At 42.5% G+C, this 14,408-nt stretch overlaps 1 protein-coding gene across 2 annotated transcripts in view; it reads left to right on the top strand.

The window, feature by feature from the left end:
• Positions 1 to 14,408, top strand: part of arhgef18b (rho/rac guanine nucleotide exchange factor (GEF) 18b) — a 75,525-nt gene that overhangs the window by 30,334 nt on the left and 30,783 nt on the right. For both annotated transcript variants that reach the window (XM_021324199.2, XM_036141192.1), the window contains one exon: positions 9,144 to 9,211. In XM_021324199.2, coding sequence (XP_021179874.2) covers positions 9,144 to 9,211 — 68 coding nt within the window. The remainder of the gene's footprint in view (positions 1 to 9,143; positions 9,212 to 14,408) is intronic.

Genomic DNA, 14,408 nt, shown 5'->3' with positions numbered 1-14,408 from the left:
CGTTAGAAAACACCCGATTCAAAGCTTATGGTTTAATTCTGAAATAAAAGAAATGTATTCAGATTTTTCTTTAAACTACAAATTTTTTCAGCTTGTGTCAATTTTAAAATAATTTTTTTTATTTTTTTGGAGGGGGGGAGGGGGTCAAAATCTTGTTTGCAACTAGGGGTGGGCTTTTATCGTATTGTTCTTGGTTATCGTGACAGATTTCTTATCAGAATTTGGACATATCAAGACAATAAACTCCAATCAGTGATGTTTGGAAACTCCTGAAAACGTTCTGTATTGTCAGCTGGTTTTCCACAAGTGCATCAATGAACTAGAAAATTAGATTATATCCAGTTACCGTGCTTTGTTTAGTAATAAGAATCCTACTTCCTTATGTAACTGATGTGCTGAATAAGCAGATTTAAAAATAGTTGTGGTTTTTAAGAGCTGTATTTGTGTCTGTGCGGCCATGATTGCTGTGCCATGCAGTCACAGCCAAGACCAACAAGTTGTAAATTGTTTTTTTTCTCGCTTTTAGTCTTATCACAAAAGTGCCACAAAATATCACATTAAGTCTATATCACCCACCCCTATGTGCAACCTTATTTACACTACTGCTTTTTAGATCTTTTAAAAAAAATTAACTGGTATGAACTTGAAAACATGAACTAACAAACTACAAAGCTGTACTTTTCTCAGGTATATCCAACACGGTTTTATCTAACCAAAACTTTAATTTACCCTGGGACCCCTGCTAAGTCGCTGGCAAAAGGGAAACTATTAGATTGGCCTATTTATTTTCTAATTTTATCGGAAAGGATTCCGGGAACTTGGAAGAAAGAGAAAAAAGTGGCATTGACAGACTCACTAATAGCAACAACGTTTCCAGGAGACTTCAAATTATTTAAATTTAAGAGGGCAATAAAGACATTTTCCAAAGACGATCTTGTGTTTTGGGTTAAACGTTAAAGCGGCTCCTGTGTTTCAAAAGTGGAAACTTTGGGGACGATCGGCGTTTCTCTCTTTAGACCGAAACTTAATGAAAAATTGTCCCCTAAAACCACAAAAAGGTAAAAATGTTGCCATTAAAAGCTCAAGGGGATAAAAAATATCATTTTTGTTGTTAGAAAAGGTCAATTAATTAGTGACAGCCCTTTTTTATTTAGCTGAAGGAGCACATTTACTGTATGTTTAGCTGTCATTCTTTTAAAAAAAAAGTCACACTATAGCTAAATGCTGTAAATCCACTATTATTTGCTGTTTTTGAAGAAATCCAGGCCATGGTCTTGTAAATTAACCATGAATCAGTGTCTTTAAAAATATGAACTTAAACTTTTCTGCTCTCTTCCGATAAATCTACACAGTTCTGCTGGACGAAGAGATCATGTTCCGTCCGTCCGTCCGTTGTCTTCCGCTTATCCGGGGTCGGGTCGCGGGGGTAGCAGCTTCAGTAGGGAGGCCCAGACGTCCCTCTCCCCAGCCACTTGGGCCAGCTCCTCAGGAGGAATCCCAAGGCGTTCCCAGGCCAGCCGGGAGACATAGTCCCTCCAGCGTGTCCTGGGTCTTCCCCTGGGCCTCCTCCCGGTGGGACGTGCCCGGAACACCTCTCCAGGGAGGCGTCCAGGAGGCATCCTGACCAGATGCCCGAGCCACCTCAACTGGCTCCTCTCGACGTGGAGGAGCAGCGGCTCTACTCTGAGTCCTCCCCGGATGACTGAGCTCCTCACCCTATCTCTAAGGGAGAGCCCAGACACACTACGGAGAAAACTCATTTCAGCCGCTTGTATCCGGGATCTCGTTCTTTCGGTCACGACCCAAAGCTCGTGACCATAGATGAGGGTAGGAACGTAGATCGACCGGTAAATCGAGAGCTTCGCCTTTTGGCTCAGCTCTCTCTTCACCACAACGGATCGGTACAGCGCCCGCTTCACAGCAGACGCTGCACCAATCCGCCTGTCGATCTCCCGCTCCATCCTCCCCTCATTCGTGAACAAGACCCCAAGATACTTGAACTCCTCCACTAGGGGCAGCACATCCTCCCCAACCCGGAGAAGGCACTCTACCCTTTTCCGGTTCAAGACCATGGTCTCAGATTTGGAGGCACTGATTTTCATCCCGGCCGCTTTGCACTCGGCTGCGAACCGCTCCAGTGAGAGCTGTAGATCACGCCCTGATGAAGCCAATAGGACCACGTCATCCGCGAATAGCAGAGACGCAATCCTAAGGCCACCAAAGCGGATCCCCTCAACACCTTGGCTGCGCCTAGAAATTCTGTCCATAAAAGTTATAAACAGAACTTTTCTGTACTCATCATGTTGTTAATTAAAAAACAGATGACAAATGATGTGCTGGGTATGTTTACTTTAAATGGTAAATGGACTAAACTTCTCTTTTGTTGTCCTACTGACCACTTTGCACTATAGCCACATTCACCCAGTCACATTCACTAAGGTTCATACGCCGATACGCAGCTTAATGGCCAACTTGTAGTTAAGTGCCTTGCCTTGGGGCACCTCCACACATGACAGGAAGAAGCTGGAATCAAAGCTACAACCCTTTTTTGAAACGACGACCGACAGCCGCGGATAAAAAGCATTTTTTGAGGCCCGATGGCTGCCAGAAGTGGCCGGAGCACCAGCAGCAGATGCTGACGCACAGACACGCAAACATCCCGGCTGCGTGAAACGGGTATAAACCGGTCTAAACTGCTCATTTTAAAGAATTTGATCCATGTTTTGTTTCGCGGCTCTAAAACAAATTAATGCAACATTATTTTCAGGAAGACTGGGAACATTGTGCAGATATTCATCAAAGTCAAAAATCCTTTAAAGATAAATTGAAACATCTGGACATTTAGGACAACTTTTCCCCCTTTTTTAAAAAATATTTACAGACTAGGATTTTGCGAAAAGGAACAAATAAAACAACAACTCCAATTTATTGGTACTGCATGGTTGGAGCTGGATGATATTTTAATAAGTTAAAATGTTCCAACTCTAAGTCATATTTCAGAGAGGGACAGTCCAAGGGGTATCTCTAACCTTCCAAAATCACAAATGCCTAACGTATAAAATGTTAGGCCCCCCCCCCCCTTTAGCACTAGTATCCACCAGCACTTGTTTATCCGCTTCGGTTCGCGGCGCCACACTGCAAAAACAGAACTAAAAATAAGTAAAATGTTCTTAAAATGAGTGTAATTGTCCTGGATTTGAGCAGGTAAATGAGATGATTTGCCAATGGAATAAGATTTTTGCCCTTAAAATAGGAACAACTCATCTCCATCATCTTATTTCAAGTGCAGGATGTCTAATTATCTTATTTTAGGGGTTGAAATACTCATTCTATTGGCAGATAATCTTATTTACCTGCTCAAATCTAGGACAAATACACTAACTTTAAGAATATTTAACTTATTTTTTAGATCCATCTTTGCAGTGCAGTCTGCAGATATTCTTCCCGTGCCTCTCTTTAAAAAGCTTTGGATGAGACAAAGATGGCCGTGCTTGACCAACTCATTTGTCTGGCTGCTGATGCTTAGCAGGTCTACATCAGAGTAAGTTTAACTTGCAAATAACATCTATCGTTGAATACAATAGCCGAACACAACTAGAAAGGCAACCTTGGTACCACCTTAGCGAATCGAGGCTGGTCCATAAGTTGTGCACCCAGCTCTCTCGTGTTTTATGAAATTCCATGGAAACTTGTGTTTGTGTCTTAGATTGTGGCGATTTCTGCAAGCAGGTGTTGTCCTCCGCTGAAGCTTCGTTAGCCTGAGGCAGCAGGAACGTCTGCAGCAGAGGAGTGGCCGTTGCATCCCTCCCATAACACTTCATCTCTCCCTCTCTCTCTCTCTCACTATGACTGGGTCACATGGTGTTGATCGCCCCTGGCAGGCCTGCCCGGGCAGAACGGCCCAATCCACTGACTCCTGGTCTCACCCACCTCATCCTATTAGCGCACGCTTTCTCCGCGTGGTACCTTCCGTCATGCCGGGTTTCCTAGATGTCGACCATGTGAGAGGTTTAATATTTCGGGTATCCAGCACACCGGGATCAGATGAATGCGCTCGGTACCGGCGGGGCTGAGCGACTGACTTCCGGGAGGGACTCCAGGCGTGTCGGAGCAGAGACGCGCCTGGAAGGTGCGGGATGGTAGCCCTCCAGCAGTGGACCTGGGCGGCCACGCCTTAGAACGTTTGAACCAAACGGTGCGGTTTGTGCGTTGATCTGAAGCGATGTTCAACTGGAAAGCACTTCAGAGACAGGTAGAGATGTGGTTTTCCAAACAACACAACAAGTAGGAAGATGGTGGAAATACGCTGGATTGTGTCACCTGTTACTTCATGGTTAATCAGATTTTGTCATTCATATTCTTTAATGTGACAAACCCAACTACCCAGTTGTGTATAATAAATCTATTAAGGTGGAGCTGTATTGTTGCTCATTTTCTTTTGGTGAAATACAAGTTTACCATTTTGCCTTTGTTTACATGTTAGAAAACTAATTGCATTTAATGTTCTTCTGGATATTGAAATATTCATCTGGTAGTAAGATATTTCTTTGAATCTAAGCGTACGCATCCTGTTTTTACATCAAGATATAGCGATTTAATTTAGTAGCTGCTTTTGCTCTCATTCTCAGTTTTAGTGAACACAGATTCAGCGTGTTTAGCTTTGCTCACAGAAATCTAATATATAAACGGAGAAAAGCTGACTTTGTTTGGGTCGCAGCGGACCTTTTTCAACAGGCCTAAATGGTTTACAGTGTAAACCTTATCAGGCTTTTACAGGATTGTTGTAAGTTTATTTGCCAGCTGACTGATGGGTTGTTTATGCATAACTCGTATAGTTTTCACACTGCATGGTTCAATAATTGGGACTTGTAGGATGTACTGGGAGGCTTTTGGACCAGAGGTAATTAGAGGTTCGTCCGTCAATCCAAGGCTCAGAGACTTGGTCGTCTACTCACAGGCCAAATACTAAAACCACTTTAAATGTCTTAATCATTATTTTGTTTTGAGTTGATTTGAAAAAATATAACACGTGAGGGATATTTGCTTTAATACACAACTAGGAGAATCAGTATCAGGCAGGGAAAGCTGTGTCTGTGCAATCTCTTGAGTTTTTGTGTGTAGGCGTTTCTTGATGCACTTTCTGGTATTGTTGTCCTCAAGCCTTTCAGTTTCTAATGGACTTCAGAACCAACTTCCTAGTTTCGACTGGCTCTGTGCAACACGACCGCCTCACGCGGTTGAGTCTGCAGTTTTGGATTTGGCCGTGTTTTGGTCAGATTTTTGAAGTAACCCGAAGCAGTTCTGCGACCCGGGCCTCCCTCTGCGCTCGGCAGTGACTCGCTGGAGGGAGCGCCGGCAGCCACAGCTGCACTTCTCCTTTGACTGACTGGGTGTTTACTAGTCAGCAGATGTTGGGTGACGGTGGTTTGGGTGCTTTGCCTCGTGGATCAGCCGCTGACGGGATCTCGTCACGTCGCAGAGCGGGTCGGCGCTCACCGACTCGGTCGACCCGAGGACGGATCACCCGGTCCCCATACCGGTTCCCACGCTGTTTCCGGCGAGGCGTTTGTTTGGGTTTTACCCAAACCCACTGATGACATGTTCTGTGAAACCAGTTGACGGAGATGTTCTGCTTTTTTTTTTTTGTCTTTTTTTTTTTTTTTGGGGTTAAACTGTAACAGATCAGATCTCAGTTTGAGGTGGTTTAGAGCCGCCTCTGCCTCAACAACAACGACATGAAGTGTCGTCTGTGTTCGTTTACCCGCTACAACCCCTTCTTCTCTTACCGCTACTCTTTAGCTGAACTTGGTTGTCCTCACCTTCGTCAGAGTTTAGTGTCGCGTGTTATTTTTTTTGCATGTCGGGATTTAAACAAGCATCACCTTGACTCTGCCAGCCTAAAACGGAGGAGAGACCGAAGGTTTCATCCGGGTCGGAGGAGGTGAGAACGTTCTCAGACGGCCGATCTGACCGGTGTGTCGGCTTGGAGGTTGTGCCTTTTAACGTATCTCCAGTAATTCTCGGCGTAGCGGCGAGCAGGACGATGCTGCTGCTGGACCGCTGAGCTACACCTCACGTTTCTTAACCCCCTCAGCCGGCACGTTTTCTTCGTTAAACAGAGATAACGGAGAGTTGTAGAGGAAACAGTGGGCTGAAGATCCAGTAAATGTCAGATGTGTCTCCGCTTTTCCTCGGGCCTGTAGATGCAACATTATTTGAACAAAGGTGATGTTTTCCGGTAAGCTTAGAGAGACGGCAAACAAGCTTAAATGGGAGACAAAAAACAGTTTTATTAAACATGTTTCAACACCTATCCAGGAGTCTTTGCTGGTGGCTTGCCTTTTAGCTCAAGTGCGAGGAAAAAATTAGCTAAAGTCCAGGAGCCTCGGATTTAAGCCTGCTTGTGGTCGCCATGACCCGTGTGACTGAGAATCAACACAAACTTATAGAGGTTTTGACTTTAACTCGATGATTTCTTCTTCATCTGGCCCGTCTGCTCTCTGCACAGACCTGCTAGTCTCCACACTAGAGACGCACCCACCAGAGATTTGTGGCTGGCTTTCTGTACAGCTTTGACCTGCTGACCTTTCCTTGCTAAATATCTTTTCACCTTTTTAATTCTGTGGTTGGCTTCAGTAGTATAATCTTGAACGCTTTATCTGTGCCATTTATGTATCTTTGTTTGGTTATTCAGTATTTTCCTACCCTGGTTATTCAATTATTTATATATATATATATATATATATATATATATATATATATATATATATATATATATATATATATATATATATATATTTTTTTTTTTTTTGTTTTGTTTTGGCACACATGATGAAGTGTGTTGAGTTGCTCATGGGGTAACGTGTCCATGATCAATATGGATGTGCATCTTTTTGTTAAATAGTGTTTTTTTTGTTGGTTTGTTTAGCAGGGAGTTATTTGGGATGGGTTTTTCTTCTTAAACTCTTAAAGCACTTTGTTTTTGTCTTTGTCTGAAAGTGAGTGCTTGAAAAGCTTTGATCCGCCAATCTTCTGATTTCTAAGGGGGACTGCCATGAGCGGTCACTTCGTATTTAGTTGGAGCAGAAGCGACTTCGCACTGAATGAATGGGAGGGCTGCTGTGGTGAAATATGGTTTTATGAAAATAGCTCAAAGACTTATTACAGAGTTGAGATTTTAAGCCATTTGTTGCGTCCTATAGCAGCAAAAAAGATTAATTCAAGCAGTTTGCCTCCCTGTTTCAGGACCACGAAAGGGTACAAAATCAGCTATACAGCAAAAAAATCCAAACTGTGAAGATCAAGTTTAATCAAACCTGCTTAGTAAATGCCGTTTCCCTTTTAAATAGCTTTTTGCAACTTTTGTGCTGCCTCTCGCTTCGAGTTTAATCACCTCCACTGATGCCTGCAACAGCGTCTTCCTGCAGTAAGCGCTTCCACACCGAAGAGTGTTGCGATTAGCTCGCCTTGCGTATTTCTACTGTGAAACTCTGTAATAAATGAAAGCAATAGCGGCAGCCCTTTTTGATATGACAGTGACATTTTTCTTTGACTCCATTTCCCTCAGCCGGAAAACAATCACTGTTTGGAACGCTTTGTGTATTTTTTTTGTTGTTGTTGTTGTTTTTTTGTTACTGAACAAGAAGCGGAGCATTTGTGGCTGTGGTAACGGTCACGGTCGGTTGTGCTGGAGTTGGTGGAAGTTGCCGGTGTGTTTTGTGTTGACATTGTGTTGCTCACAGGGTCAGCCTGTTACCTCGTCCAGCCCTACATGGTACCCAGTCCTGGTACCATGTAGGGCTGGACGATATAGAAGAAAAAACGTATCGATAAAATAGAAACCATATTGATCGATATTGATAATTTTCACCAAATTCTAAACATATATTTTCTAAGTGCAGCCCTGGCCATTTTATGCTGTTGCTTAGTGACTTATTTAGATGGAGACACACCAACACTGAATTCAAACTCTACCCTTTATTCAATCAACTTTTTATCAAACTTGCAAGTTTTTTTAAAAAACAAAAAAAGAACGTGTGCCCTCTGAACTCTTTGAAGGGGACGGGGCTTGGTGACGGAGAGTTCTTGGGATTGTTTGTGATTGGTTGGGAGGATGTAACGACTGTAATATATGTAACATGGCTAAAATGCAAAAAGGAAGACAAACTGTTAATTCTGCTGAACTTTTTATTGAACTTTTTATTGATCGATCGCTTATATATTATTGAATTATCGCCCAGCCCTAATATCATGTCCAGTGTAGAATGGATGCTGTAACAGTGTTGTGAGTTGATTTAATGTGATATATAAAACTTATTTTCTTTGGGCTATTTTGAGTTAGCATGCTACTATTATAATGGTAACTGTAAATGATTTTTAGACAAACCCTTCCAGTGGCTGTGGTCCAACACGTTGTAAAAGGGCTTTGCCTTTTTCATGTCCACTTCCATGACTTGGGTCTTTTGTCGACATTTGCCAGGTTTTAACTGGTTGGACTGGATTCTCTCTTTGCATGTTGATAGCCTATTTTGTTTGGCAGGCCTCGTCCCTCAGGCTGGGCTTGTTTTGTTTACCTCATCTTCGCTTGCCTTAAAAGTCCAGGTCCCCATCACCGAAAACGTTTTGTTTCACAGCCGTTTTGTCTCCCGATTAGAAAGACTAACCGTCCCCCTGCGTTTGCTCAGCAGCATCTCGTTTTTTTTTTTATCTCTGCTAATCGGCACAGATCCAGTCATTTGTTTCATGTAAATCGGACGTGGCTTAGGGTTGCTTTCCATACAGGAAGAGTAATGGACATAAAAAAAAAAAAAAGAGCAACCTGGTACCAGGAAAAAAAAAGAGGGTGTTTCTCATCTGGCCTCTCACGTGACATAGAGGCAAACCGCTGTCTCTAAGCTACGAAAAAAAAACCCTCCTCCACTGGCTGTAAAGGGATTTATTGTCTGAAGGGATTCTTTCAGCCTCCTCAGTATTTTTCAGCGTTGACTTCATGAAAACCTGGCTTACAGAATCACATATTCTGCCTGCATTCACGCTTAGCAGCCTTGATTCCCCCCCCCCACTTTTTCTTTTAAGTACTGTCTGCATGTTGTTCAGCTATACTAATGAGACACTGACTCCAAGTTCTCCTCCTGTTTTCGCAGATTGCGCTGTGAACGTTCACAAGAGCTGCAAGTCTCTGCTGGGCGAGTGCACCAGCAGCAAGAATAAGGTAAACATTACACTTCTGAGCAGATAAGAGCAACACGGCCAAGGTTTTTGGTCACATTTCTACCCTGGTATATTCCATGATGCATACGCACAGTTACAAACACTTTGGAGGTTAGAAATAGATAAATGGTTTAGAGATTATAACCGAAAGGCTTTGTAGACGTAAAGGTCATTCTTTGTCAGTGTTGATAGCGTTGTCATATAGCATGCAGTACACTTTTTTTTTTTTTTATTTACTCTTGCTTAGTTGATAGCTTTGATTTTGAAACATGAAGTCTGCAACGTATCTTTAGAGATACACACAGAGAATTGAACCAGCAACCAGAATCGGTTCATTTTACCTTGACTGGCCCAGATCAGTGAGGTGGATGAAAACTAACTTCAGATGCATACTGAATGCAGACCATGTGTACCTTTTTACGTCAACAATCGATCTACAGTTGCGTCATCAAAATAGTAATCGAATGACGAAAGGGCTGAAGGTTCCCAGCCCTCCAGATAACACTTTTCAGCGCAGAAGTTGTTGCTGAAAGAACACGTTTCAAAGATGGCTGTTTTTAGCGTCGGTGAGGTGTTGAAGTGCATTTCGAAGAACCACAATAAGTATGAGGAAAACAGTGTTTTCCTACAGAGGCGTGTCAGCTGTTCCTTCTGACTGATAATTTTAAAGAGGGAGTGAGACTGCAGCAAATGTCAGGAAGCGGCTGGTTTTCCAGCAAAGCTTCATCCTTGTTGATAAAAAAGTGTGTCATGAAACGTGCCCAGGTTATAAAATGCTGGCAAAAGGCTCTACTTACTGCTCCTGCTGCTGGGAATTCACACTGGGGCTGTTAGATAAGAGAAGAAATAACGTATTTTTGAGACTATAAGGTCCACTTAAAATCCTTAAATCATCTAAAAAATTTATGGTGCGCATTTAATCTTATATACAGTATGATTAAAGTTGTGCTTACTGGGCGATTTTATGTGGTACAATGTGCTAGGGCTGGGCGATGATTCAATACCGATAAATAAATCGATTGATAGACGTAAATCGGTAATTAAAAAAAGGGTAAATAAAAAGTTCAATAGAACAGTTTTCCTTCCTTTTGCATTCTAGCCTATCATGTAGGTTGATGTTATATTCTCCCAGCCAACCACAACGCACACAAGGAACGCTCCGCCCCCTTCTAAGAGTTCAGAGAGCACATGTTTTTTTTTTTGTTTTTTTAAACTTGAAGTTTTGGTAAGAAGTTGGTTGAATAAAGGCTTGAGTTTAAATTCAGTGTTTGTGTGTTCTATATCTAGAAATAGGTCGCCATGCAACAGCATAAAATGGCCAAGGCTGCACTTAAAATCTATGTTTTGAATTTGGTGATAATTATCGATATTGATATGATTTCTATTTTATCAACATGCTTCTGTTCGATACCGTCTAGCCCTACAATGCGCTCCAAAATCTGTTAAAATGTGTAAGTACAATTTCGAAACTTAGCCGCTCCGCTCAATGGATATTCTGAGCATTACGGTACACTGTGTTGCTACCTGATCGGACCCCTGAGCTGTCTACAAAACTGCCTGACTGTAATGTTGAAACTAGAAGTGCGTTCATGTTAAGGCCTCCAAATTCTCAGGTGTAGTTCACGCCGCGCATTCAGGTGCGTGTCACACTATAAACTTCTCGGAGCCAAGAAGTCTTTACATCGAACTGTTTTATATGCGACACCGAGCTTGATACACTGAGCTATGCTCCAAGCAGGCGGTCGCAAAGACAGGTTTACTCTGTCCTCCCAACAGAGATGGATAGAGAGCTGTGGACGTGAAGGGACGGAGTGATATTACACTCTTGTGAAGAATATTTAAAGTGTCTTATAATCCGGTGCGCCTTATGGTCTGAAAATAACGGTACCTTTTTATTTTCCCACAAGGAGGAAATTCGGGCGTGACAGTGGCAACGACACAATTACACACTATATTATCACAATTTAAGTTTGAAGGCAAAAGCGAGTGAATTTATAAGAAGAACAAAGAATATTTTGCACAATTATTCATAAAGTATAGTCAGATAAAATTGGAATAGTCAAGATAAATAGAAATGTACAGTGATAAAACTACACAATATGTAGGATTTTACAAGCAAACACTCAGATTAGCTAAACGTGCAAATGAACATCAGCCTCTGAGAGACGGTGCAAATTATTTTTGACCAGATTAGAACCCGTGTAACATTTGGCATGTTGTAAACACTAGGAGGACAGCCTCCCTTAAAAAACAGCAGCGCTTCAGCTGCAGGTCGCTATCAGCGAGCTGCCAGAATAGACGAAGACTCCTGGATATGTGAAGAAACATTTTCAGAAAGAACTGAGCGAAAGTCCGTTTCCCTCCAGCCTGTTTTTCTGTTGCAATGAACCGGATAGCGGAGAATTTGCACAGGCATAAACACTTAGTGTGTTGTGAGCAGCAGAGATTATAAAGTCTGACAGCAGCTTGACCTGTGGAAGCGCTCCTTAGAGCACCCAGGATGCAGCAGTCTGTCACTAAAAGAGCTCTGCAGCAGCTGCATGGGCTGGGAGACATTGTCCATCTGGGAGACATTGTCCATCAGGTATCAGGGTTTCCCCCACCGTATGATAAGCCTGATTGCCTGTCAGCACTTCCCACAGCCTACCACGACTCCTACTGCCATTTTACCCCATTTTCTGGGGGAAACCCTGGTGATGTTATTTTCCTTTCGTTCTTTTGTTTGAGTCTGTGAGGGACCAGACTCAAACAAGGACAAAAAATGTTCAAAGTAGGAAAGAATTCAATTTAATTCTTCCAAAAATAGTAAACAAAACAAAGACTTAACGTAAGAATAAATCAAAGGATAAATAACAAATTTGGGCCCAAGTTAACTGAGGTCAACTGAACTCTAACTCAACACAAACAAAACTGACCTTACAATAAAGAACAAAAGGCTGCTTAAATAGAGATGGAGTAACCCAAGTCTACCACATGAGGGAGGCACAACATAACAAAAGAACAAATAAATGCAAAATTAACTAAAACATTCTATGAAACAAATAAAGAAAAACTAACGCTTACTTAGCAGAAACAAAATTAGATGAATATTTAAGTGACAAAATTAACTAATTAACAACTTGAAACAAGTCTCCCCTGTCAGTCTTTCAAACAAACAAATGGTATGCTCCAGGTTTCCTCCTCCAGCTGGTTTGTATCAGCAGCACCTCAAACAAAAAACAAGTGTAAATAAACCATTCAGTCATTATCCAAAGTGTACACCCATTAGAAAATAACTGTCTAAATGAAATAACTCAAACTGTAATATAATATAAAGAAAGCAAGAATACTAACACGATGTGGTGGTGGGAGGATCATCCACCACAGTCTCCCACCCTGTCCACTGGGTCCAGAGGGCATCCCAGAACAGAGCTGGCCATCCTAATGTGCTTATCCAGCCGCTTCCTCTCAGCTACAGATAATCTTCTGCTCCAGCAAACCACACCATAGAAGATGGTCGCTGCTACCTCAGAGTTAAAGAAGGTCCTCAGAAGTGCCCCCTGCACTCCAAAAGACCTCAGCCTCCTCAGGAGGTAGAGTCCGCTCTGATGCTTCCTGTAAAGAGCATCAGTATTATGACTCCAGTCCAGTTTATGGTTCAGGTGAACACCCAGGTACTTGTCATTCCAAAACAAGTAAAAAACAAAGCAACTGGACTTGTTTTCCATACTAGAAGACATTTCGCTTCCTCTTCAGGAAGCTTTCTCAATTCAAAAAGTCTGGAGTAATGTGGAGTAACAAGCTTTATACCATTGCCAAACAAAGGCCTTGCAATGGCTTAGATGACATGCAAATTCAACAGAAATAGGTCCACCCCTTAGTAATGGGCGGTCGTTGAAGTCATTAAGCCAGCAGATTGGACAAAAACTGGTCCCTAACGAGGAGTTGTCAGGGTCGTTATTGGCTTGGCTTAAAGAAACAATGTTTTGATCACCCGTATAAGGGTGAGAGTTAAAGTGATGGTTGGCTGGAATTAATCCTATAGCTGTGTTGTAAATTTTTGAGAGTTGGCAATGGCTTATTACTCCACATTACTCCAGACTTTTTGAATTGAGAAACCTTCCTGGAGAGGAAGCGAAACGTCTTCTACTATGGAAAACAAGTATAGTTGCTTTGTTTTTTACTTTTTTTTTTTAAATGGCCATGACCTGGATGACTGAGAATCTTCACCAGCACCCAGGTACTTGACAACAGGAGTCCACTATCTGAACATCAGTTCACTGGGTGTTCACCTGTGTCAGAGAGGTGAGTCTGCGGTCAACCAGTGAGGTAGTCCAGTATCCACTGGGACAGGTGGCGGTCCACTCCTGATCGCTCCAGCTTGTCCTTCAGGAGTCCTGGCTGGATGGTGTTGAACCCACTGGAGAAATCAAAGAACATGATCCTCACGGTGCTTCCAGGATTCTCCAGATGGGTCAGAACTGCAAACTGTAGTGGATCCAGTGAAGACCTCAGCAGGGGGTGAAGATGCTTCATCAGGCTAGTGCTACCGGCCTGTAGCTGCTCAGGTCTTTGGGTTGTGCTGTGTTGGGTACCGGTACCACACAGGAGGTCTTCCACAGCTGCTTCAGACTGAAGTTGAAGTTCTAATTGCTACAAAACATAAAGTCTTTAAAGATTTGCATCAAAAACAATACAAATCAATCTATTTTCATCTCCTCAAGTTGGGCCTCAGCGTCTCAGTGCAGCGCTGCTGGCAGACAGCGGCCGCCCATCTCTCAACCTTGACTGAACTGATGTTTACATCAAAACCAGAAGTTAACCCATCTGCTATCTCTGAAAGTTCGTAACCAGAAGACCCTCTGCGACCCTGTTTAGTCAAAAGTTGTTCAGAGAGATTATTACTTTGAGGCGGCGGAACAGGAAATGCATGAGGATGTTGGTTAAACCCTGACGGTAACTCTGTTTGGGTGTTACCAAAGCTGCGTTACAAATATGGCGAAGCATCTTAAAGATTAGCGCTCTGATGTTTGAGTGCGGCTTTAAACCATAAAGTGAAGACATAAACATGCCGGACAGCATAAACGAACAGTATTTGTTTAAATGTTCAGACGGCTAAACACAGGAAGGAAACGCTCCCCTTACTCAACTCTGGTCAGCAGTGAAGGATTTAGCAGCTAATGTGGCTAATAATAATAATAATAATAATAATAATAATA

The sequence above is a fragment of the Fundulus heteroclitus genome, chromosome 9 (genome assembly GCF_011125445.2).
Source record: "Fundulus heteroclitus isolate FHET01 chromosome 9, MU-UCD_Fhet_4.1, whole genome shotgun sequence".
NCBI classification, from domain to species: Eukaryota; Metazoa; Chordata; class Actinopteri; order Cyprinodontiformes; family Fundulidae; genus Fundulus; species Fundulus heteroclitus.
Note: the sequence above shows the minus strand (reverse complement) of the source record. Positions and strands in the feature narration are given on the sequence as shown.